The 26,199-nt window shown below is 37.9% G+C and overlaps 1 protein-coding gene across 6 annotated transcripts in view; it reads right to left on the minus strand.

The window, feature by feature from the left end:
- The window catches only part of PEAK1 (pseudopodium enriched atypical kinase 1), a 307,491-nt gene that overhangs the window by 29,867 nt on the left and 251,425 nt on the right, over window positions 1-26,199 (minus strand). For all 6 annotated transcript variants that reach the window (XM_019441366.2, XM_019441368.2, XM_053888823.1 and 3 more), the window contains one exon: window positions 20,954-21,147. In XM_019441366.2, the coding sequence (XP_019296911.2) occupies window positions 20,954-21,147 (194 nt within the window). The remainder of the gene's footprint in view (window positions 1-20,953; window positions 21,148-26,199) is intronic.

A 26,199-nucleotide genomic window follows, 5' to 3' on the forward strand; every position in this document is an offset into this window, starting at 1 on the left:
GCTCAACATCACTTATCATCAGGGAAATGCAAATCATAACACCAATGAGATATCACCTCACACCGGTTAGAACAGTTAAAATAAGAAAGACATGAAATGACATCTTGGCAAGGATGCAGAGAAAAAGGAACCCTCCTGCACTGGTTGGGAGGAATGTAAATTGGTGTAGCCACTGTGGGAAAACAGTATGGAGGTTCCTCAAAAAATTAAAAATAGAAATAGCAGGGGTGGCTGGGTGGCTCAGTCAGTTAAGTGTCTGACTTTGGCTCAGATCCTGATCTCGCAACTTGTGAGCTGGAGCCCCACATCGGGCTCTCTGCTGTCAGGGCAGAGCCTGCTTTGGATCCTCTGTCTCCTTCTCTTCCTCTCTCTCTGCCTCTCCCTCTCTCTCAAAAATAAATAAACATTAAAAAATACAGAAATACCATACAGTCCAGTAATTGCACATGGGTATTTAACCAAAGATAGCATAATACACAAAGGGTATTATGCTAAGTGAAATAAAACTGAGAAAGACAAGTAACACAATTTCATACATAAGTGGAATCGAACCCTCCCAAAACAAAAACCCAAATTTAAACAAACAAAAAGCAGAATACAGTGAACAAACTGATGGTTGCCAGAGGGAAGGGGAGTGGGGGAATGGGCAAAATGGTGAGGGGGAGTGGGAGATACAGGGTTCCATTTATGGAATGAATAAGTCATGGAACAAAAGGCAAGACATAAGGAAGAAAGTCAATGACACTGTAACAGTGATGTATGGTGAGAGGCAGTAGCTACACTTGTGAATAAAGCATAATGTATAAACTTGTTGAATCACTATGTTGTACACCTGAAACTAAAGTAATATTGTGTGTCAACTATACTAAAAAAATATACACGTGTGTGATCAATGACACCTTTTGGGCTTATTGTATAATGGAGAGAGACATTATTATTTTTTTTTAATGTTTTTTATTTATTTTTGAGAGAGAGAGAGAGACAGAATACGAAGGAGGCTCCAGGCTCTGAGCTGTCAGCACAGAGCCCAATGCAGGGCTTGAACTTGTGAACTGTGAGATCATCACCTGAACTGAAGCCAGACACTTAACTGACTGAGCCACCCAGGTGCCCCAACATTATTTTTTAAAGAAAGAGAAATACACTATGGAACTTTTTATAACAGTTATTATAATTAGTAATGTTATTAAAATAATGAGGCCTCCATTAACTATCTCAGAATGAGAGTATAATGTTCTGTTATGGGATGAATTACGTTCTCTCCCCCCAAATGTTGAAGTCATAAACCCTGGTACCTGTGAATGTAACCTGATTTAGAAATAGAGTCGTTGCAGAGGTAATCAAGTTAAGATCAGGTCACTAGGGTAGGCCTTAACCCAATATGACTGGTGCCCTCATAAAGAGGAAAACATCATATAAAAAGAGACAAAAGAGAGTATGCCATGTGACAACAGAGGCAGAGAGTAGAACAATGCAGCAGCAAGACAAGGATGTCAAGGATCAATGGCACCACCAGATGCTAGGGAGAAGAAGCAAAGGGTTCTGTCCAGAGCTTCAGAGAAACCATGGCCTTGCTAACAGCTGGATTTTAGACTTCTAGCCTCCAAAACTGCGAGAGAATAAATTTCTCTTGTTTTCAGGCACTTACTTCATGGAAGTTTGTTACAGCAGCCCTATGAAACTAATACATGCTCCTACTGAAGGTCAGATAGAATAGAAGGCACTGCATGGACCTGAGAGTGATAATGAATAAAGATGGTGGTTTGTTTTTATGAAAATCATGTCCTTGTAGCAATGCCAAGGGTGGGCACAAATATAAACTGTGATGGTAATGACAATATAGTCCATTTCCCATTCATGCAACTCTCTCCAAGAACACCCAGAAGTTTATACAAACTAACACAATACATACAGCAAACCTAAGGTCCACCTTTCTCCACCAATGGCATGTAGCGAATAGATATTTTTTTAATAAGGAACAGAACTATATTGCATATAAACACAAACAAAAAAATGTACACACACACACACACACACACACACACACACACACACATACATACAGCATAAGAAGGAGAGAGACAAAGAAAAATGAGAATGCTAAGAAGGCCAGGACTTTGCTTTATTCATTATTGTATCCTCTATATCAGGACAGGGCCTGGATGTAAAAGATGCTCAATAATGTTTCTTGAATGACTAAAAGAATAAATTAGAGCTGAAAGAGAATTAAGTGGTAAACTTACAGAGGTACCTATAACAAGAAAAGATACTGAATTATTAATTTAAAATATTCCCACAAAGGAAAGTCCAGGGCAACATGGCTTCATTGATGAATTCTAGCAAATGTTTGAAGAAGAATTAATATCAATCCTGCACAAACTCTTCCAAAAATAGAAGGGGAGGGAGCATTTCCCAGCTTGAAATCTATGAAGCCAGTATTACCTACACATCAAAATCGGACAAGGGCATTCATAAGAAAACTAGACACTAATATCCCTTATGAATACAGACACAGAAATCTTTGCAAAATACTAGCAAACTGAATCTAGCAACATATAAAAAGGATTATACACCATGACAAACTTAGATTTGTCCCAGGAATGCATGCTTGGTTTTAACATCTGAAAGTTAATCAATGGAATACACCATGCAAACAGAATAAAGGAGGGAAAAAAACCTTACATGGTCACTTTAATAGATGTAGAAAAAGCATTTGAGAAAATCCAACACCTTTCCATGACAAAACACTGAACATACTGGGAAAAGGAGAGAACGTTCTCAACCTGATAAAGGGCACCTACGAAAGCCCCAAAGCAAACATCATCCTTAATGGTAAAAAACTCGGTATTTCCCCACTAAGATCAGGAATAAAACAAGGATTTCCATTCTTGTCACTTCTATTCTACATTTCACTGAAGGGCCTAGCCAGGGCAATTAGGAAAGAAAAAGAAACAAAAACATCCAGATCGGAGAAGAATTAAAATTATCTGTTTTCAAAGGTAACATAATCTTGCATATAGGAAAGCCTAAGGAATTCACAAAAAATTATTAGAACTAATATATCAATTCAGCAAGGTTGCAAGACATAAGATGTGTATAAAACAATTGTATTTCTATACACTAGCAATGAACAATCAAAAAATTATTAAAAAACAATTCCATTTATAATATCATCAAAAACAATAAAGTATTTAGGAATAAACTTAACAAAAGAAAGGCAAGACTTATGCACTGGAAACTAACCAACAGCATTGAAGAAATTAAGGACCTAAATAAATGGAAAGACATCTTATGTTCACGTATCAGAGACTTAATATGTTAAGATGGAAATACTCTCCAAATTGTTCTGAAGATTTAATGTAATCCCTATCAAAATCCCAGCTGGTTTTCTTGCAGAAATTGACAGAATGATACTAAAATTCATACGGAAATACAATGGAACTAGAGTAAGCAAAGAACATCTTGAAAAAGAAAAAGTTGGAGAGCTCACATTTCCCGATTTCAAAACTTACTTCAAAACTAAAGTAATCAAGATTGTATGTACTGTGTGTTGGGGGAATGGGCAAAACAGGTGAAAGGGATTAAGAGGTACAACCTTTCAGTTATAAAGTAGTCACAGAGATGAAAAATACAGCATAGTGAATGTAGCCAATAATACTGTATTTAATACTGGCCATTTAAAAAAATGTTTATTTTTGAGGGATAGAGAGAAAGAGAGATGGCATGCAAGCAGGGGAGGGGCAGAGAGAAAGGGAGAGAGAGTCCCAAGCAGGATCTGTGCTGTTAGTACAGAACCTGATGCGGGGCTTGAACTCATGAACCACTAGATCATGACCTGAGACGAAACCAAGAGTAAGATGCTTAACTGACTGGGCCACCCAGGTGCCCCTCGTAGTCAATAATATTGTAATAATTTTATATGATGACAGATGGTAACTACACTTGGTGAGTGTCATAGACTCTAAGTCTAAAGTTCTCTTTTGGCCAGCAAAAGAGCAGATGCAGGATTAAAGTGAGAGATGGCTGATGTCCGGGAAAACACAAGAGCCCCAAATAAGGGTCCTTGCCCTGTATTTATTAAGATCAGAAGGCTTACAAATGTGATGGGCACGCACAAAGAGACAAAGAAACTGTGAACATTAACTTGGGGACATGAGGGAAAAGGGGTATTTTGAAGATATACAGTGTTTGGGGTTTGGGTCAATATAAAACAAAATCCTGGCACCGAGCAGATGGGTAGATGGTTGTTAATGGCAGACAGGAGGCGCCATGCCTGTTTATCTTTACTAGCCTAGGGGATGAGACATATGGGGAAATAACTTCAGGGTTAATAAGGCACCTTTTCTTTTGTGAACCATCTCCACTCTGAGCTGCTTGGCCTGCAGCACAGTGGTCCACAGTTCAATTCACCAATTTACTTAACTTGGCCCTATCCTCCTGTGAAAGCAGCTTTTCTGCTATAGTACTATATTGGGGGTGCTTTCACCCTGAATATCTAATCTTGTTTATTTCATATACCTATGTATTGGGCACCTTTGTGGCCCATTCCTATTTTGGGCCTTTGCCCCACCCTCTCTAGTCTAGGGGCTCTGCACCCCCTTTCTATTTTGGGGTGCCTTTGCCCCCCCTATTCCTGGGGTGCCAATTTGGTTTACCCAAACTCGGATGTAAGCATTTTATGACTTTGTATTTCTTTATGCCTTGTTAACCCATTGGTGTAAGCTTATCCTAAGCTTATCCCCCACAGGTGAGCATTTTGATGTATACAAATGTTGAATCACTATGTTGTACACCTAAAATTAATATTGTATGTCAATGATACTTCAATTAAAAATTAAAAAAAAAGATTGTATGTACTAAGAATAGAAATAAAGATGAGTGGAACTGAATTGAAAGTCTAGAAATAAACCTGTATATTTATGGCTAATTTCCAACAAGGACACCAAGACAATTCAATAGGGAAATAGCAGTCTTTCCAAAAAATAGTGCTGGAACGCCTGGATATCCATATGCAAAAGAATGAAGTTGAACTCCTACCTTATAGTATATGCGAAAAGTAACTCAAAATATTGCAAACATCTCAACATAAGAATGAAAACTATAAAACTCTTAGAAGAAAACATAGGAATACACTTTTCAACCTTGGATTAGGCCATGATTTTGTAGATATGACACCTAAAAGCACAAGCAAAAAAATAAATAATAAATTGGAATTCATAAAAATTAAAAACTTTTGTGCTTCAAAGGACAACTTTAAGAAAGTGAAAAGACAACCCACAGAATGGGAGAAAATATGTGCAAATCATGTATCTGGTAAGAGACTTATATCCAGAATTTGTAAATAATTTATAATAAAAAGATAAAAAACCCATTACAAGTGGGCAAAGGGTATGCACAGACATTTCTCCAAAGAAGGTAAACAAATGGCCAATAAGCACATAGAAAGATGCTCAACATCACTACCCATTAGGTAAATGCAAACCAAAACCAAAACCAAAACCAAAACCATGAGAGACCACTTCACATCTACTAAGTCAGCTCTAATAAAAAAGATGGACAAGTGTTTGTGAGGATATGGAGAAATTCAAACCCTCACACATTGCTAGTAGGACTCTAAAATGGTGCAATCACTTTGGAAAATAGTTTGGTAGTTACTCAAAAAGTAAAACCAAGTTACTACATGATCCTGGATTTCCACTCCTACATATATATCCAAGAGAAGTGAAAACATATGTCCACATAAAATCTTACACATAAATATTCTTAGTAACATTATTCCTAATAGCCAAAAAGGAGTAACAACCCACATGTCCATCAACTGATGAATGGATAAACAAAGGAATATTCAGCCATAAAAAGAAAATTAGTGCTGATACATGCTACAACCTGTATGAACCTTGAAAATATGCTAAGTGAGAGAAGCCAATCACAAAAGCCCACATATGGTATGATTCCACTTACATGAAATATCCAGAAATATGTAAATCCCTACAGACAGAAAGTAGATTAGTGACTGCTATGGGATGCGGAGAATGGAAATGGAGAGAGACTGGTTTCTGTTTAGGGTGATAAAAATGTGCTGGAATTAGATACTGGTGATGGTTGTAAAGTTCTACTAAAACTCATGGAATTGCACCCTCTGAATCTTATGGTATGTAAATTATATCTCAATAAAGAAAATCGACAATTCATTCTTAGAAACTACCATAAATCCAGTTTCTAGTCACTTCTTCCCATTCCTCTGTGCCCTTAACATCACCAGGGATGGAGGGGCTCGGTATTAATTGTACTCTTCCTGTGATGGTAGTGAGCCTCCTTCCCAGAGCTGCCCCAGCCCTATTTTACCTCAGTTAATGTGAGAAGTCAGAACATAGTTTATTCACAACATGACAGAAATAGGCTTTCAAACAAACCTTTACTTTCCACTTGCTGACCCAGACCTTTCAGAGATGAAGTGTGATGGAGAAGGCTTAGAAGCGGTGAACTGCACCAGCACCTTATCGTCTGTGCTTGACTACTGTGACAGTCCCCTGTTATCACTGTCTCTAGTTTTGCCTCCCTCACCACGCTGGCCATTACAGAGATTTTTTTTTTTTTTTGAACACCAAAGCTGATTGTGGCACTCCTCTACTTAAAAAATTTGTCATTGAGAATTTGGACTTGATCCTGAGAACAGAGTTTTCTTTGCTCAAGCACAGAAAGCAAGCGTTTCACGACCCAGCCCTGGCTGTACCTATTTTTCTTGTAGCATTTCATCTTGCATCTTAAGTCAGAGCTACCAACTTGCTTGCAGTTTCCTTAGCACTCTTGGCTACTTCATGCTCCGGATCTCCACTTACGCTAACCCTCTTCCAGGAATGGTTTCCCTCTCCTCTCATCTTTAAACATTCTGCCTCTGAGAAGTGTTTCTTATTCTACTCCCCGAAATTGACCTCTTTTTCTTGGGACCTCATATATATCCTGTGAACACTTCTCTCCAAGTACTGACAATACTTGACTTGTGCCCCTGTCTAAATTCCCCACTGGTGTTGCTCACTGAGGGCAGACACTGGGTCTCATTTGCATACCCAGGATCAAGCAAAGAATCTGGCTGAGGAGAATGGAAGGAAAGAAGGAAAAAAAGGAAGAAAAAAAAGGAAGGAAGGTATTAATGAATAAATGGAAAAACTAGAAACACAAACTTATTCTTGCCCTTTCCACATCCCTAGAAGAAACTTTATGGGTGTCATTTTCTACCAATTTCTCCAAATCAGAACAACCAAAAATAATCGCAGACATGGAAGGAATGGGTTCCCAAAGTACTTAAAAAGAAAAAAAAAAAAAACACCTCAGAACCATCAAGTGAGACAAAGTCTATCACAATCAGCAGCTCTTTAATTCTTATCAGAGGAGGTGGAAGAGGGCTGATCATGCCACTTTCCGCCACCTATAGAACAAAGTCCAAACTCCTCAGCAAGCTGGTCAAGGCTCTCAGTCTTATCTATCACTATTTCTCATCAACTCTCCCACATGAACACTTGCTTCCTGTTCTTTGAATATGCTCCAAATTTTTTTTTCTACGTCTCTGCTGTAGTAAAGGTATTCTGTTGTAGCCCAGCTCAGATGGCCCTTCACTGAAGCCTCCCTATTCTCTACCCCTCCCCTCCAGACTGGGAATTCTCACTTCTTCCTCTTGCTGTCTTAGCACTTTTTGCTCTATTATGTCATTTGTAGCCTTTTACAACATGTGTATTTTTTACACGCCCTCAGAACCTGGTGCAATGTGACACACACAGTAGCTGGGCAGGAAACGGCTACCGACTGAAGGATGCAGAGTCAGAAGAGTTGCTCATCACTCCAAAATGAAAATGGACAGCCAAGGCAGCAAGGAAATAAAGAAAGTTAATAGTGGTTCCTCTTTGCAAAGATCTCCCGGGAGCTGTGGAGATTCCACATGAGACTCAGAAACTTCTGCATTTCCAATGAAACCATGAGCATTCCACAGCCCGTGCAAATAGGTCAAGCCATTCTCCCACGTCTACAAGTGTCTTGTGTTTTTATTTTTTTCCCTAAGAAAGACAAGTTCTCCTAACTGAATTCCAGTCATCAGGGTCAATGTTTTAAAAGCTTGGTATCTTGGCTGTTTTTATTTTAAACTTTTAATCCTGTACATTCCTCTCAAGCCTCTGGGACCAGACACTAAGCTCAGCTTTCAGTAGTCCTGATATAACATCACATACTCTACATTTTTGTGGCATACCAGCTCTCTAAACAGAAAAAAAAAATATATTGGGTTCTAAATCTTGCCTTGCTATAAACTAAAAAAGTTCTTTTGGACAAATACGTTTGACTGAACTGCATTCAAACCTTATTTTCCCCTCTTTTTGAGCTTCCTTACTCTATCTCTTTACTGTCTCCCCACTTAAAAATGTCTTTGGACTGACAGATTAGCCCCTATATCACACTCTGTAAAGTAATTGATGAAAGATGAATTAAAAGGGAATAATTTAATGACACTTTGAAGAAGCCAAAAGGGTGTTTAAAACTCCTCAGGAAGGAGAATGATTGATATAGGACTCTTAAAACTTATAAGATTGGTATAATAAGTAGAAAGGAAATATGAAAAATATTATTTCTAAAGATCAACATTTTAAAGATGATTGAATACTGAAAAACTCAAAATAATAACTCCATCATTACAGACATGTGCTGAAAGGCACTACCACTGAAGACACTAGGGACAAACCACAGCAAATGTTTGCTTAAGACCTGACAGTTCATTACCATCTTGGGGTGCTAGGGATTAAAGGCACTTAATGATGACACATTTGGACAAGAGCAGTATACTAATAAGTATAATTAACTCTTCATTTCAGTAAGACAGGAATGTCATGGTCTCCTGGTTGGTCTCTCTGCCTCCAATTATCTCATAGGTAGATTCCAGAATGATCTTTTAAAAATCCTGATCATGTCCTTTTATTCATAAATTTTCAGTGGCTCTCCATTTCCTACAGATAAAAGATATACTGGAGCAGATGGGTGGCTCAGTCTGACTCCTGATTTCAGCTGAGGTCATGATCCCAGGATTGTGGGATCGAGCCCCACATTGGGCTCCATGCTGAGTGTGGAGCCGGCTTAAGATTCTCTCTCCCTCTGCCCTTCTGCCCTGCTTGCTCTGAGGAAAAAAAAAAAAAAAAAAAAAAGATATACTCATTGTGACGTATACATAACATTTATGATCTACTCTTCTTTTTTCATTGTTTTATCTCCCCTACCTACTCTGCCCCCTTTCACTCTGCACTTAATCTACTCTGATTCATTACCTATAGTTAATTGAACATTCATTGCTCTACTAAGGTCTAGGATTTGTACATACACTTCTCTCTACCTGCAATGTTCTCCCTTGTTTGTCAATGTGTCAGAGTAGTTACTCTTCTTTCAAGCTCTGCTCAAAACCTAAGTGACCACCCCCCCCCCCACCTCTCCTAGACTGCTTCAGGCAGAGGCTTTCAGTAAACCACTAAATACCTGCCTCATAGCAACTAGCACAGGAGCTCCTAAGAGTCCAGCCCATGTCTATCTTTCCTAAAGACTGACCAAGAGTCCTTGGAGATAGCATTGCTATTTCCAGCACCCAGCTTTGTCCCCAGCAGATAGTTGCTGTTTGACAAATGTTTGCTGAATGAAAGTACTAAAACCCAAATAAATGTAACATATTTTTTCCACTTAAATTGTAATTTCACCTCTAATTTTTTCCCCCAGGGCTCATGACAAGTAATATAAATGAGAACAGGAAAAGAGAGGACAAAGGAAGAGACAACCATCTCCAAACTGGGAAATAATGCACTGTGGTTTATAAATATAGATGTCACATACCACTGTGCACCAGCCTTGTCAAGTGAGTAGGCCTCTCACTGGCTGAACCTAGCACTCACTATATCATCTCCTGGCAGCAGGCGTCAGCAACCTAGGAGGAAGGGTCCCACTACAGCCAAATGGAGGCACCAACTGGCAAACCCCAGGGGACATCAACTTCATGCCAAATGATAAAACAAAGCTGACCTCCAAAGACCATTTTAGGTATAGCCTCAAATAAAGAGATATAGTGATCACTTTAAAGAATGTCAGTGGCATAGCAGCTGACAGACTCAATTTTTGTAGAATCTCATTTGAAAACCTCTCCAAGAACAGAGATTATTTATTTGAGGGGTAAGTTATCTATGTAATTTGAATATTGCACTCTGCCAACTAATTCCAGTATATGGGAAACTATTTTTAAATGTGAATGCAGCTAAGCTAAAAGACAGGGAGTCTACGATTTCTTTTTAAATAGAAATAATTATATTTTTAGGAAGTACAACAAATGCTCAAACAAATGTTCAAAGTAGTCAGTCTCAGGTTTTGTTTTATTTTTGTGAACATCCAGATAATCTAAAAATGTGCAATTCTTTAATCTTTGTTTCAAATCATTAATTTTGTTTTTTTTAAGTTTTTTTTTAAGTTTATTTATTTATTTTGAGAGACACAGAGTGAGCAGGGGAAAGGCAGAGAGAGAGGGAGACAGAGAATCCCAAGCAGGCTCCGTGCTGCCAGCACAGAGCCCAACGCAGGGCTCAAACCCACAAAACCGTGAGATCATGACCTGAGTTGAAACCAACAGTCAGATGCTCAACCGATTAAGTCACCCAGGAGCCCTTCAAATCATTAACTTTGAATTGTGTAGAATAATATCTGGCCCATAGAAGTTCCTCAATAATTATTTGTTGAATTATTTTTTTAAAGCTTCTATTTATGATGACATTATTCCATAATTACAACATCAAGGCCAGCCACGAAATGGCACTCTTTTAAGTACACGTAGCTCTTAACATTTTTTTAAAGATTTAAGTAATTTCCACACCCAATGTGGGGCTTGAAATCACAGCTCTGAGACCAATAGTTGCATGCTCCACTGACTGAGCCAGCCAGGCACTTCTCATCTCTTAACATTTAATGCTGAGGATCAATATACTGCCAAAGGAAGTTCTGGAGATAGAAGACTTTTAGATGTTTTCTTTCAGTGTTTGAAAGGTAGCACCTTAAGTAGATGCTCCAGGTAAGTAAGGTAAAAAATGAAGAGGGGTGCCTGCCTGGCTCAGTCAGTAGAGCATGCGACTCTTGATCTCAAGGTTGTAATTTGAGCCCTGTATTGGGTGTGGAGATTACTTAAAAATTCAATCTTAATGAACCTGGACCACTTTTTTACACCATACACAAAAGTAAACTCAAAAGGGATGCAAGACCTAAATGTAAGACAGGGAACCATCAAAATCCTAGAGGAGAAAACAGGCAGCAACCTCTTTGACATTAGCCACAGCAACTTCTTACTAGACATGTCTCCAGTGGCAAGGGAAACAAAAGCAAAAGTGAACTATTGGGACCTCATCAATATAGAAAGTTTCTGCACAGTGAAGGAAACAATCAACAAAACTAAAAAGCAACTGACAGAATGGGAGAAGATATTTGCAAATGACATATCAGTATGGGCAAAGGGTTAGTATCCAAAATCTATAAAGAACTTATCAAATTTAACACCCCAAAAACAAATAATCCAGTGAAGAAATGGGCAAAAGACATGAATAGACACTTTTCCAAAGAAACCTCAGGTAACTAAGAGACAAATAAAAGATGCTCAACATCACTCATCAGCAGGGAAATACAAATCAAAACCACAATGAGATACCACCTCACACCTGTCAGAATAGCTAAAATTAACAACTCAGGAAGCAACAGATGTTGGCAAGGATGCAGAGAAAGGGGAACTCTTTTGCACTGCTACTGGGAATGCAAACTGGTGCAGCCACTCTGGAAAACAGTATGGAGGTTCCTCAAAAAATTAAAAATAGAGCTATTCTATGACCCAGCAATTGCACTACTAGGTATTTATCCAAAGGATACAAAAATGCTGATTTGAAGGGGTACATGCACCTCAATGTTTATAACAGCACTATCAATAAAGCCAAAATTTTGAAAGAGCCAAATGTCCACCGACTAACAAATGGATACAGAAGTGGTATAGATATATATGTGTGTGTGTGTGTGTGTGTATATGTATATATGTGTGTGTGTGTGTATACACACACACACACACACACACACACACACACACACAATGGAATAGTACTCGGCCATCAGAAAGAATGAAATTTTGCCATTTGAGACAGCATGGATGGAATTAGAATGTATTATGCTAAGTCAGTCAGAGAAAGATAAATATCCTATGATTTTATTCAAATGTGGATAAGAAACAAAACAGATGAACATAGGGAAAGGTTAGGAAATACAAGATAAAACCAGAGAAGGAGGCAAACCATAAGAGACTCTTAAATTACAGAGAACAAACTGAGGGTTGCTGGAGAGGTGTTGGGTAGGGGATGGGCTAAATGGGTAATAGGCACTTGCTGGGAGGAGCACTGGGTGTTGTTACATGTAAGCAATGAATTACTAAATTCTACTCCTGAAACCATTATTACACTATGTGTTAACTAACTTGGATTTAAATAAAATAAAAAAAAAATTTTTTTTTTAAATGTGGATCTTTTCTTGTGGGGCTATGTAGAAAGGAGCCTGAGGCCTGGTTTAGGTAACTCCTGACCTAGGAAACCTCTGGATTAAGCCTCATACAGGCATACGTTGTTCAACTGTGTTTTGTAGATACTGCGTTTTTTTGTTTGCTATTTACAAACTGAAGCTTTGTGGCAACGTTACATCCAGTAAGTCTATTGGTGCCATTTTTCTAACAGCATTTGCTACTTTGTGTCTGTGTCACATTTTAGTTATTCTTGCAATTTTTCAAACTTTTTCATTATTATTATATTTGTTACGGTGGTCTGTGCTCAGTGATCTTTGATGCTACTACTGTAATTGTTTTGTGGCACCACAAACCACACCCATATAAGATAACAAACTTAATAGGTTAAATGTGTTCTGACTGCTCCACTCATCAGCTATTCCCTGGTCTTTCTCCCTCTCCTCAGTCTCCGTATTCCCCGAGACACAGCACTATTGAAATTGGGCCAATTAATAACCTTAAATTGACCTCTAAGTTTTAAGTGAAAGGAAGAGTTGCACATCCCTCGTTTTATTTTATTTATTTTATTTTTTTTTTAACGTTTATTTATTTTTGAGACAGAGAGAAACAGAGCATGAACGGGGGAGGGTCACAGAGAGAAGGAGACACAGAATCTGAAACAGGCTCCAGACTCTGAGCTGTCAGCACAGAGCCCGATACGGGGCTTGAACCCACGGACCGTGAGATCATGACCTGAGCCGAAGTCGGACGCTTAACCGACCGAGCCACCCAGGCACATCCCTCATTTTAAATCAAAAGCTAGAAATAATTAAGCTTAGTGAGGAAGGTATATTGAAAACTGAGGTAGTCTGAAAGCTAGGGCTCTTGCATGAGTTTGTCAGGTTGTGAATGCAAAGGAAAGCCCGAAGGAAATTAAAAGTGCTACTCTAGTGAACACACACATGATAAGAAAGTAGAACAGCCTTATTGTTGATATGAAGAAATGTTAGTGATCTGAAAAGATCAAACTAGCCACAACATTCCCTTAAACGAAAGACTAATCCAGAGCAAAGCCCCAACTCTCTTCAATTCTAAGAAGGCTAGAGGTGAGGAAGCTGCAGGAGAAACGTTGGAAGCTAGCAGAGATTGGTTCATAAGGTTTAAGAAAAGGAGCTGTCTCCATAAATCTAAGCAAGGTGAAGTCAGGTTAAATAAGGTGAAGCAGCAAGTGCGCATGTAGAAGCTGCAGCTTATCCATAAGATCTAGCTAGATAATTGATGAAGGTGGCTACACTGAACAACAGACTTTCAATGTATATATTATGAAGATGTCATTTCAGACTTTCATAGCTAGAGAGAAGTCACTGCCTGGCTTCAAAGTTTCACAGGGCAGGCTAACTCTTTTGTTACGGAATAATGCAGCTGATGAAGTTGCATCCAGCTGCTTTAAGTTGAAGCCTGTGCTCATTCACCCTTCCAAATACCATAAAGCCCTTAAGATAAACTAAATCACCTCCACCTATGTTCTATAAATGGAACAGCAAAGTCTGGGTGACAGAATATCTGTTTATAACATGGTTTACTGAATATTTTAAGCCTACTATTTAGATATATTGCTCAGGAAAAAAATTCCTTTCAAAATATGTTTGTAATATCTTGTAATGCACCTGGTCACCTGAGCTCTGATGGAGGTGTACAGCAAGATTAAAGTTGTTTTCATGCCTGCTGACATAACATCCATTCTGCAACCCATGGATCGAGGAGTAATTTTGACTTTCAAGTCTTGTTATGTAAAGCTATAGCTGCCATAGATAATGATTCCCCCATGGATCTGGGAAAAGCAAATTGGAAACCTTCTGGAAAGGATTCACCATTCTAGATACCATTAAGAACATTCCTGATTCATGGGAAGAGGTCAAAATACAAACATGAACAGGAATTTGGAAGAAGTGGATTCCAACCCTCATAGAGGACTTTCAGGAGTTCAAGACTTGTGTGGAGGAAGTAACTGCAGATGTGGTGAAAATAGCAAAAGAACTAGAAATGGAGCCTAAAGATGGGACAGAATGGCTACAATCTCATGACAGAACTTTAATGGATGAGGATTTGCTTCTTAGGGATGAACAAAGAAGGTGGTTTCTTGAGATGGAAACTGCTCCTGATTAAGATACTGTGAAGATTGTTGAAATGATAACAAAGGATTTAGAATATGACATAAGCTTAGTTGATAAAGCAGCAGCAGGGTTTGAGAAGATTGGCTCCAATTTTGAAAGTTGTGCAGTGTTTGTCTTACGTTAAGAAATTGCCACACCCACCCCAGCCTTCAGCACCCACCACTCTGATCAGTCAGCAGCCATCAACATCAAACAAGACCTTCTACCTGCAAAAAGATTATGACTACTGAAAGCTTATATGATGGTTAGCATTTTTTAGCAATAAAGTATCTCTTAAGATACTCATAATATTTTTTAGATATAATGCTATTGCACTTTTAACAGACTACAGTATGGTATAAACATAACTTTTACATGCACTGGGAAACCAAAAAATTGATTAGATTTGCTTTGTTGTAGTATTTGTCTTACTGTGGTGGTCTGGCACAGAACCTGCAATATCTCTGAGATATGCCTGTGTTAGAAAAAAAAAAAACACAACATCAACTGATTAATAGAACACATAAACTGGGACTTGAAACTTTCCTATATGAAATTTCCTCCTTTCCTTAAGAAGGGCTTAACTTCCCCTAATCTGGGAATATTATAAAGTCAAATGCCAAATTCACTTTTGGTTCATTCATTCAAACATGTTCTTAGTACCTACCACATGTTTTAGATAATGTGCTAGGTTTTAGGCACACAGAAAGAAGAGCAAGCCAAGAATCTGTACATAGAGACTTGATAGATCTTTCTAAAAAGGAATGTAAAGAGTACTCAATTACAAAGTGAATGAAGGAGAGCTAAAGCCACTGATTTATTTCTAACAGAGTAGAAGTTATTATGAGCTCCTGATTTTACTAGGTTGATAAAGTAGTGGGGTGTGCCACATAAAAAACTAGCAATATTTCTTCTAGACATCTTGAGATAGACATAAGAAACATGGGGAAAATGTTGAAGGTCTGATTGAAAAAACATTCTATCATTTCTTTGGGAGATCATTTTGGGTGGCTGATACCCTGCTAAATTCAGTTTGGGGTTGATTAAGATGTTATAGATCAGAGTTTGTTCAGTGATCTCCTATCACCATCACTCAGCGTAAAATCAACACTCTGTAAGGGGCAACCTTCTTAAAGAGTTTTCAAGTTACATTCATCAGTTGATGGACATTTAGGCTTTGTCCATCAACTGATGAATGGATAAAGAAATTGTGGTTTATATACACAATAGAGTACTACGTGGCAATGAGAAAGAATGAAATATGGCCCTTTGTAGCAACAAGGATGGAACTGGAGCATGTGATGCTAAGTGAAATAGCCATACAGAGAAAGACAGATACCATATGGTTTCACTCTTATGTGGATCCTGAGAAACTTAACAGAAACCCATGGGGCAGGGGAAGGAAAAAAAAAAGAGGTTAGAGTGGGAGAGAGCCAAAGCATAAGAGACTCTTAAATACTGAGAACAAACTGAGGGTTGATGGGGGGTGGGAGGGAGGGGAGGGTAAGTGATGGGCATTGAAGAGGGCATCTTTTGGGATGAGCACTGGGTGTTGTATGGAAACCAATTTGATAATAAATTTCATATATTAAAAAAAAAAGAGTTTTCAAGTTACATAAAGACCAATATGATTTTTGTTAGTAGACAACACAATAAGACAAATACAAATCCCCCAGATAACTGATTCTTTAAAACAGTGCTGTCCAACAGAACTTTCTGTGATGACAGAAATGTTCTATATGTGCATGTCCAACACAGTAGTTACTAGCCACCTGCAGCTCCTGAGTACTTGAAACGTTGCTAGTGAGTCTAAGAAACTGAATTTTTATTTATATTCTAAGGAATGTAAATGTAAATAGCCAGATGTGGCTAGTAGCTACTGACTGTATTGGATAGGGCAAGCTCTAGAATCTAATAATTAAACCAGTTTAAACAAAATAAAGTTTGCTTTATTTATGTTAAAGACAAGGAAAAAGGCACCCATTAACCACAGTGAATGATCTCTAAAGTGAAAAAAAAAAATGGTTCTAAGGTATGGTTTGCATAAATTAGTAGCTTTGTGAAAGAATGGTTGAATCACAACAGCTCTTGTTACACTACAGTGGAGTAACGACATTGTATCCTGGGTGGGGGTCCAATGGGAGATTCTGAGGTTGGGTAATTAAAGCCTATTCCAGTTGAGTTTTTTTTTTTCTTTTAACTTATTAGTTTTCAGAACTATCTAAGAAGTGGGGGGACTACAAAACAAATCCAAACTGTATCCCTTTGTTGCTATAATTAGCAGATGTTGGGGGAACTGGATCTGTCATAATGACATTACTATTACTTGTCATCTGTCTTCTGGTCTCTGTTAGCCACTTTGGGATCCCGTATCCTGTATTATATTCACAACTTCAGTCATTAGTTGTGTAGGCAACTGACAACTTTTTGAATTTATATATTTTTTCCTGCTTACTCAACATTTCTAATAAACATTTTAAACTATTTCCACTTTATTCTATGTTTTCTGGCTAGCACATCAAATGTATTTGAAGGAGAAAGCAACAGCATATCTTTGGGATGAAATAAAGGAACTTATAATTATGAAGCACCTCTGTATACCAAGTTCTTTTACAATCAGCCCTACAAAGCAGATGTTACTATTCTCTCATTTCAGATGAGGAAACTGAAGCTCAGGGATGTTAAATAGCTGACCTATGATCATACAGGTGGGCAATGACACAGCTGTTATATGAACCAAAATCTGGTTGATCTTCCAAACTTAGGATTTTTTCTACTATATTACACTGCTTCCTAGGTCCACTTTACAATGTAATTTTCAGAAATAAATTCCACAGTAAAAATAATGGTAACCCCTAACTTTCCTCTGTCAATTTCTTCCACTGGTCCATCCATCCTCTGCCTCATATGAAAAAAAAAAAAAAAAAGAAAAAAAAAAGAAGAAGATGAAAGAAAGAAAAGCAAGCAAGCAAGCAGTGCAGTACTAGATTGGTTCTAGACTATTTGAAAGGTTCTAAAGCGATTACATTAAGAAGTATTGCTTCTTTTCAGTTTTTAAACACAGATTTTTAAAAAATAAATCACAAGAAATTAAATCACAAGAAATTACCCAAAAGGACAGTTGAAAATTTTCTGAAAATGATTTATTGAAAATATTGAAAAAGGTAAGTTCCAAATGCTTATTTGGAAATCTAAAATACTTATTTCATTAGGGAAAAAATAAGAACAAAAAAATTGAAACCCCTGAGTTGTAGAACTGATGGTGTCAATCCTATCTATTACTCAGTTGTTTTATTCACACAGACCTACCCAAAGGAGCAACTAACCATGTGATGTGTCATATGCTATGGAATCAAGTATAGCCACTTAAAACACTTAAGGAAAATAAGGCAATATTTTATGAGCATCACCTACCACTTTTAAAAGTAAAGCAATAGGCTGAAAGAATGCTATCCTTCTGATGGGGCATCTATAACCTAGTATTTTTTGTATTCTAAGTAATCATAATATTTTGAAAAATTCTTAAATTTTGTGTTTCAGAGTAGATGACTTAGAAAACAAAACAAAACAAAACAAAACAAAACAAAAACAAAAACGGGAGACAGCTGCAGTCCTTTAGTTTTTACAAGAACTTAGTGGTTATGACCATTATAGTTGAGGTTAAGACCAACTGAGTTCCAATCCTGATGCAGTCCTTATTGGTTCTGTGACTTGGGGCAAGGCACTCTGACTCATTTTCCTCATCTGAAAAATGGGGATCTAAGTTCCTAAGGTTGTTGAGAGGATTAAATGAGTTAATATATGTGAGGTACTTGAAATACTCATATGAGGAATGCTCCGCTTTTTCTAATTACCTACATAACTGACAAGACAAATAAGATAAAATAAGTAACTTTAATTAATGTTGGCTGATGGATTTTTATTAAAAGATTTTTTAATTTTTATTTTTAAGTAATCTCTACACCCAACATGGGTCTCAGACTCACAATTCCGAGATCAAGAGCTGCATGTTCTACCAACTGAGCCAGCCAGGCACCCCAGCTAGTGTGTGTGTGCGTGTGTGTGTATTTTTAATGTTTATTTATTTCTGAGAGAGAGGAAGAGACAGAGCACAAGTTGGGAAGGGGCAGAGAAAGAGGAAGACACAGAATTCGAAGCAGGCTCCAGGCTCCGAGCTGTCAGCACAGAGCTCGATGTGGGGCTCAAACCCATGAACTGTAAGATCATGACCTGAGCCAAAGTTAGACACTTAACTGAGCCACTGAGGTGCCCCCAGCTAATGGATATTTTTAAAGAGATGCCATAAGATGCCATATGATCAGTAAAAATTAGTATATATTTTACTGAGGATATCATAAAAGAAATTTGGTGCAGTAAGAACATCTGAAAGATATGCTGATACATTATGCTGTCTGAGAGTATACTATAGGAAATAAGCAGTAAATTTTTCATCTTATAAGATGCTTCATAAAACATAAAAGAATGGGAAAAGTTGAGTAAGCTGTTTCACTATAAAATCTCTTCCAACTGGAAAATGGTATCTAAGACGGTTGCTTGGGTAAACTAATATATTCTCCCCAACACCTAAATCATACAAGTCTCCTAGAACTTAGAATGGAAGTCTTTTCCTTACAGAATGTATTTTCAACTGCATGTGCATTGTTACAATGAGTTTCTCAAAAGGACGTATTAGAGCATTTCTCCTACAGTGTTACCTCAACCTTTTTGCCTTAAGGGCTCATTTATCTCCAACTACACTAGCTGATCTTAAAATAATTCTTCCTTACTAAAACCTGATGAAGGAAAAAGACAAAGAAAGAAGATGAGAAACTAGGCAGAAGAAGGCTTTTATGCGCCACCGATTTCTACCAGTGTAAGAGTTGGTCAGAGGTCCATAAGGATCTTGCCAGTGCTGCACATGTGGTAGTCCAACTCATGCTATTCCCCTCTCTCCTGACTTCATGGGAGAATAATAATGAGAAATCCTTATCCAGCCCTAGGCTTTGCTTTTTAGAAGAAAGGAAAACTATGAGATGCTCAAGGAAGGAGGATAGATCGAAAGTCACTGGGTACTCAAGGAAGAAGAGTGAAGATGATTGGAAAACTGAGCATCTTTGTATTGGCAGGCACCTTTGAGGTCATTTAGTCCACCCTCTTCGTAGGATTCTTCTTCACTGCATCTCTGAGAGATGGCCCTTCAGCCTCTCCTTAAATACTTCCAAAAATTAGGATCTTCTTTCTTTGAGTCAGCTTGCCCCAAGCCAGAAATCTGAGACATAGATTCATCACAGATTCTTCCCATCATTCATATCGAAGTAACCACTAAGCCTTATGTATTTTGCCCCTTAAGTATCTCTGAAACCTGTCTTGTTCCCCTTCCCACTATCTTAGTTGAGGCCTTTCTCATCTTATGTGGTCGTGCCAAAGTATCCAACTACTAGATTTTAGGCTACAAATACTTCACTTCTAATCCATCCTCTCACAGCAGCCTGTAGAGTAGACGTTCTAAAATGCAAATTTAATCACATTATTCTTCTGCTTAAAACCTTTTGATGAAGGGTTACTATCACAAAGAGCAACAAGTCTAAGGTTTAAGCTTGAAATGTATTATCTCATTTAACTCTTCAGTTCATATTTTAGCACCACTAAATGGTTGTGGTGTCCATGTGCACCAAGCTGGTTCATACCTCCATGCTTTTGCTCCTGTTGCTGCTTTGGGTTGGAATACTCTTTCCTCCCTCTGTCAACCAGCTAGATCAGTTCAAGAATTACCTCTAGGAAGGCATCTTTTGACACCCTCCCCTGTGTAACATAAAAGATATTCCATGTGTATCTCTATCGCTGCATTTATCATATAATACTGAAATCATTAACAAGTTCATCTCTTTTCCTCCAGGTGAATTCCTCAAGGCAGGGACCATGTCACACCCTTAGCACATGGCACAGGACTCATGGTAGCAGGTGTTCAATATATGCCTAGTAAACACCAGGACTTTTTCTGATGTGAATTAAAATTTCTGGCTCCACACTGGTGCTATATGAAAGGCTGAATCATTATGTTGCACAACTGAAACTAATATTACACTATGTTAACTAATTGGGATTTAAATAAAAACTTTAAAAAATAGGGAAAAAAAAGAAAATTCATGGCTCTAGTGTCCAGTGTTTGCTCCATGCAGCAATAAAAACCATTTCTCCAGGGAAATATAGCATTTGGATAGTGCATAAAAAGGAAAGGTTTAAACATTATTTATATGACATTTTTACTTACCTAAGTTGCTATAGGTTGCACTGCAGGGATTCAGGTCAAGAGTATCTGAAACATCTTCTTTTTCCTCTTCCCTTTCCAGTTCAGGTAGGGGCAATGCTGCTGGGACAGAAGCACAGCCTCCATCATCTTCCCTCACAACAACAGATCTTGGATCCCGAGGAGAAAAATCCTCTGTCACTTCATGGGTTTTGTGACTGAAACAAAATCACACCATGGTTATACTGGCATTCAAAGGTCTTGCTAAAATTTAGATTTATAGAAGGCATTTACTTGCCATAAATGTAAATAACTAGCCCTAGAGTCATAACAAGGGGTCATAAGCGCTCAAATACTTGTCTGAATAGAAAGCAGTCCTTCGTGCGGGCTGATCCTTCTATTTATCTTGATCCAGACATATTGAGAATCCAGTTTGGTAGAGGAGGTATGGTAAGCTCAGAGGGAAGCTTGAGAATAAGAAGGTAAGAAGAGAAAATTTTTTTTTTAGGCAGAAGGTGGTGATGATAGTGGTGAGAAAGCTGAATGCTTCACTAATTAGACACAAAATACACACATACTTAGTGAACTATTTAGCATACTTACTATACTACAGTACATAACACTCTAGCAAGTATCAAATACTTTATATATTTACTTTATTTAGTATATAGTATTTACTACACACTAAAGTATTTAGTAAAGGATCAGGAATCAAGTTGAGATTAGACTAAATAAGGACGTTAAGCAAATGTCTTAGTAGGTAAACTGAGGCCAGGACAGTCTTGTTGCCAGGAGGACAGAAGCATCAACCTTTGCCTGCATGCATGCATGCAGCAGCAAGGCAAATGGAAAAGAAAGTTCTGTATTCTAGTTAATCTTACCTATTAAAATGAATCTGAAATATCCTATTAGCCACATACCACAATGTGGCATATCCATAATACTCTGTGTTTCCAATCTTGTTTCACTGCCGCCTGCTCATTTGCGTATAGCTAGCTTTTCCCCAGTTCCCATTCTACCTGACCTATCTATTCTGTTGCTATTAAGTACAAGGGGACGAAATGGTCATTAAATGTTGGTAGAAAAAACTGGCCTAGTTAGGAAATCTCACTGGGCCATCCAACAAAATAAATTCAAAATCAAGCATTTTTAATGGTTTCTGAAAGTGTTCTTACACTGTCATATACTCACCAACTCTTCTTCCTGTATTATTTTTTTTTAGTGGGCAAAGAGAAAGAGGCAAATATCCTACATACTGTTTACATGTTATTTCTGGATTTTCAATTGGCAGTGAATCATGGTGATATTTACAAGTTCTTTAAAAGAGGTACTTTGATCATGTGTCATCAGAACATATATCACCTGTGGATTTGAGGGAGTAGATCTGAAGAAGCAGTACCTTCTTATCAATCTTTCATTATGGAAATTATGCATGTGTCTGAACAGAAAACAGGCCTTGAAGTCTGCTGGATATTCAACTTCAAAAATACTCCTTCAAAACTGGCAGAGCCAGAGGTCTCTATACACTGGGAGTGAGCAATGAGCTAGAGGTTCCTTTATGGTTCCTTTATGGTACCACTCTCAGGGACAGTGGTAAAGTGGAAAAGCACCACTGGTAAGGCACCACTCTACCAGCAGCCAGTAGGGTGGTTCATGTAAAGGAGGCCTCACAGTAAAAGCATGCTGCCTCTAAATGGGCTGCTCTATGTCATCAACCCAAAAGAAGGGCTGCAAACAAAACTAGTTTCTCATAATAGGGATCATAAAACTAAGGTAAGAAGAGGCCTCTACTTCCATTCATTAGTAAAGACAAAGGAAAGTGACATTTCTGAGACTCTCTTGGACACCACTTAATGTAGATCACTAAGTAGTTATCAACATGCTGCAGGAGAAGGAAAATGATGTTTACTGGGCAAAAGTTCATATAAACCATTTATGATTTCAGAGCAATAAACATAAAGGGACATTCTCTTCTCAGAGTCAATTTAAGATATTCCCTAAAATGTGGTTTTTAGGCTCCTCATCTCCACAAACTTGCTCTTGCCTTTTCTCCTTCTTCACCCAATCTCCTCATTGTTACCAGAAAGCTCTCTTTTCCGTTATCAAAAAGGATTGGTAAAGGTTGGTTCAGAAACCACAACTCTACACTCACCTGTCTGTTTTCCTCCCAAGGAACGGGCTATGTACAATGAGCCTCAGCTATTGTGAAAACCACAGCAAGAGTTGCTGCTGTTAAACTGTGAGGAATTCCCTGGGCCTGTTCCCACATACATGAAACACAGCTCTGTGCTCTTAAGGGCTTCTCAAAACAAAATATGGATGTTAAAAAGTAAGAAATGTAAAAGACTCACCCACTGTACTCACTCATACAATTCCCCATTAAAGGATATTTTACAGGGCCTTCTTTGGTCTGTTAACCATGTTCTAAAGCTCTGATGTACCCGAGGTCCAACTGAGCTCTGGAGGACTACAAGTAAGATACAAGTTTCGAATTCTGCACCTTAATATCATCCACTGCACCTTGACCTTTACCTTATGGGTTTGGTCTGGGAAATGTGCCAAACTACCTCTGGGAAACTAAGCAAAGTGAAAACTAGTTTTATTAACTCTTTGAGGACCAGCACAACACAATCTATATTCCACATAAAGATTAGTTTTCATAAGCACATGTTAAAATAAGTACACTGGCATATTAAACCACCAATTAAAATAATCATCAGCTATCAAGAACTACACAAAGAGAATTGATGAAAGTAAAATCACAAGGAATTGCGAATGGATGCTAAGATCAGCATTTACTGTGACAGCAAAGTCTAAAAGGAAGGATTTTTTTTGAAAAAATGCATCAATGGTATGTCACATCCTAATGCTTGAGAGAAGAACACCTCTTTGTATGATGAAAATGGTAAAAGAGATGGGAAAGGGAGAGGTTTTGAGAGTTCAAGCTTAGAAGTGGTAACATGCTAGGACTAAAAAATGAAAAAGAACTGAGAACAGCATCAGAGAAGGTTGACTCAGACACTATTTATCAATAGACAAATTGTCTAGGAAGAAAGAAGGAAGTAAAAATCTGACAAGTTATCTAAGGCATATTAATTTTATAAGGGAATATAATTTTTCACCATTGATTTCTTTCATAGATATAAAATCAGAAAACCCTCCCAAATAGTAAAATGACACTTTCCTAGATACAAACTTTATCTCCTAACAAAATAGTTCACCACCAATATTTCGTCGAGAAATGTTTAAGATAATAGGGAAAACACCAAAATGGGAATCAGAACTCAGGTTCTGATTACTTGATCCTCTGTACAAACTGGAGGACAGCATCAGGAAGGAGATAATAAAGAAAATGAAAATTTCCCCCATTTCATCCATGAGACAGAAGGTAAAAAAAATCTTCAAAATGAAATTACAAAAAAGCTACTAGAATTTCTAATACACTATATCTTAGCATATCTTGAAATAACAAATATGACCAGGATAACTAGATTTTTTTCCAGGTAAGTACAATTTGATATTCATTACTGTAAAACAGAATTGTTAACTGGTATATGGCTCACAAAGAGGAAGTTAGCGCTTTTCTATTTCTATTTTTTTTTTAATTATTTTTTTTTTAACATTTATTTATTTTTGAGACAGAGCATGAACGGGGGAGGGGCAGAGACAGAGGGAGGCACAGAATCAGAAGCAGGCTTCCAGGCTCTGAGCCATCAGCCCAGAGCCCGACGCGGGGCTCGAACTCGCAGACCGTGAGATCGTGACCTGAGCTGAAGTTGGACGCTCAACCGACTGAGCCACCCAGGCGCCCCTCTATTTCTACTATTTAAATTCATGTTGAAACAATCCCTAGTTCTATAGTGCTATGAGGAATGTCTATGATTACTATGGTGTTGAGTTCTAGGTCCTTAATTGTCAGGTTGAGTCAAACCAGACTTAGCCTACTCTTTTACTGGACCCTCAGCATCCACTCTGCATTCATGATGGAAGACAACACAAGTTTGCTGGTACCTCAAACTCTTTGACCGACTTTTTCATTAATGACCAATTTGTAATTGAGATTTGGTATGTTTGACCTGACACTTCAAAAAAAATCACATCATAATCTCCACAAAGAATTCTCATTTTCTGAATGTGGAGAATGAATTTAAGGTGTTCAAAGGAAACTGTAACACTGTTACAGATTTGTCTGCTCTACAAATGAATCCCTTGGTAAGGTTAGCTCTCATCAGTCTACAGTATTCATACATAATTCAAAGCTGCATAAGCCATCTCCTGTGGGAAGCTCACTTGGCTTACCCAGGTGGTAGGATTAATCATTACACCATCAAACGAAATAATGTTGTTTTTTCCCTGGCAAATCCGTTGAAGACAAATTTTTGTAAAAATTCTGTTAAATGTCTAAATGCACTTTTTAAAACGCAAATCAAATTCTACATTAGAGTCCTTTATGTATCCAAGTATTTCCACAATTTCAGTTCAACTTTATCTTCAAATTCAACTACCTTCATTCAGCTTCAGAAGGGACCATAAACGAAATCAGGCTTCTACAGAGACCATCTGCCTCTTTGGGCAAATGGTATTCTAAATTCCCATTTGCCAGCTCTCTTCGGCAATGACATTTGTCTCTATTTGCCCAAGACAGCCAATAAACAAATGTGTGATTTTTAAAACCTCTTTTTATTCCTAAAATTCAAATCAAAGCATATCCAGAGATAGCATTTCATAGTTTTGTTAACTGTTTCAGACCTGCTGATTTCTGCGGTTGCTGGGGATGATGGACTTTTGCAGAAATGGAATATATACTAACACATGAGGAGAGTTCAAAGTTATCAAACCCCACACCTTCAATCTATTGGAAGCAAACTCCATTTTTCTGTTCCTGCCCCACCAATGTGACATTTCTTAATCCTATCTTAGTTTTCAGGTCTTCAACCTGATTTTGCTACACTTTCCAATTACTGGCATTCTCAGGTAGAAAAGTGTTGTGTCCATTGATCACTATCTTAGTGTCTCCAATTTTCCACTAAGCCTTCTGTGGTCTTTAACTGAAAACTTCAAACTTCTCCTGAACTGAGATTAACCTTTAACTGAGATCTGATGAGCTCCTGCTAATATGTCTAACAGAGTCTGGTCAAACACACCAACTCTTACTGGTGAATGAAGTGGCTAGGTCTTAGAATGGGGAAGACTGGCAGCCACGTGCAAGGTCTTGAATAGACTCTAATTTTCAGATACTGCATGGTTTCACTTCTTTTTTTAAACAGATG

Source organism: Panthera pardus, unplaced genomic scaffold, assembly GCF_024362965.1.
Source record: "Panthera pardus isolate Hobbes unplaced genomic scaffold, ASM2436296v1 HiC_scaffold_24, whole genome shotgun sequence".
Taxonomy (NCBI): Eukaryota; Metazoa; Chordata; class Mammalia; order Carnivora; family Felidae; genus Panthera; species Panthera pardus.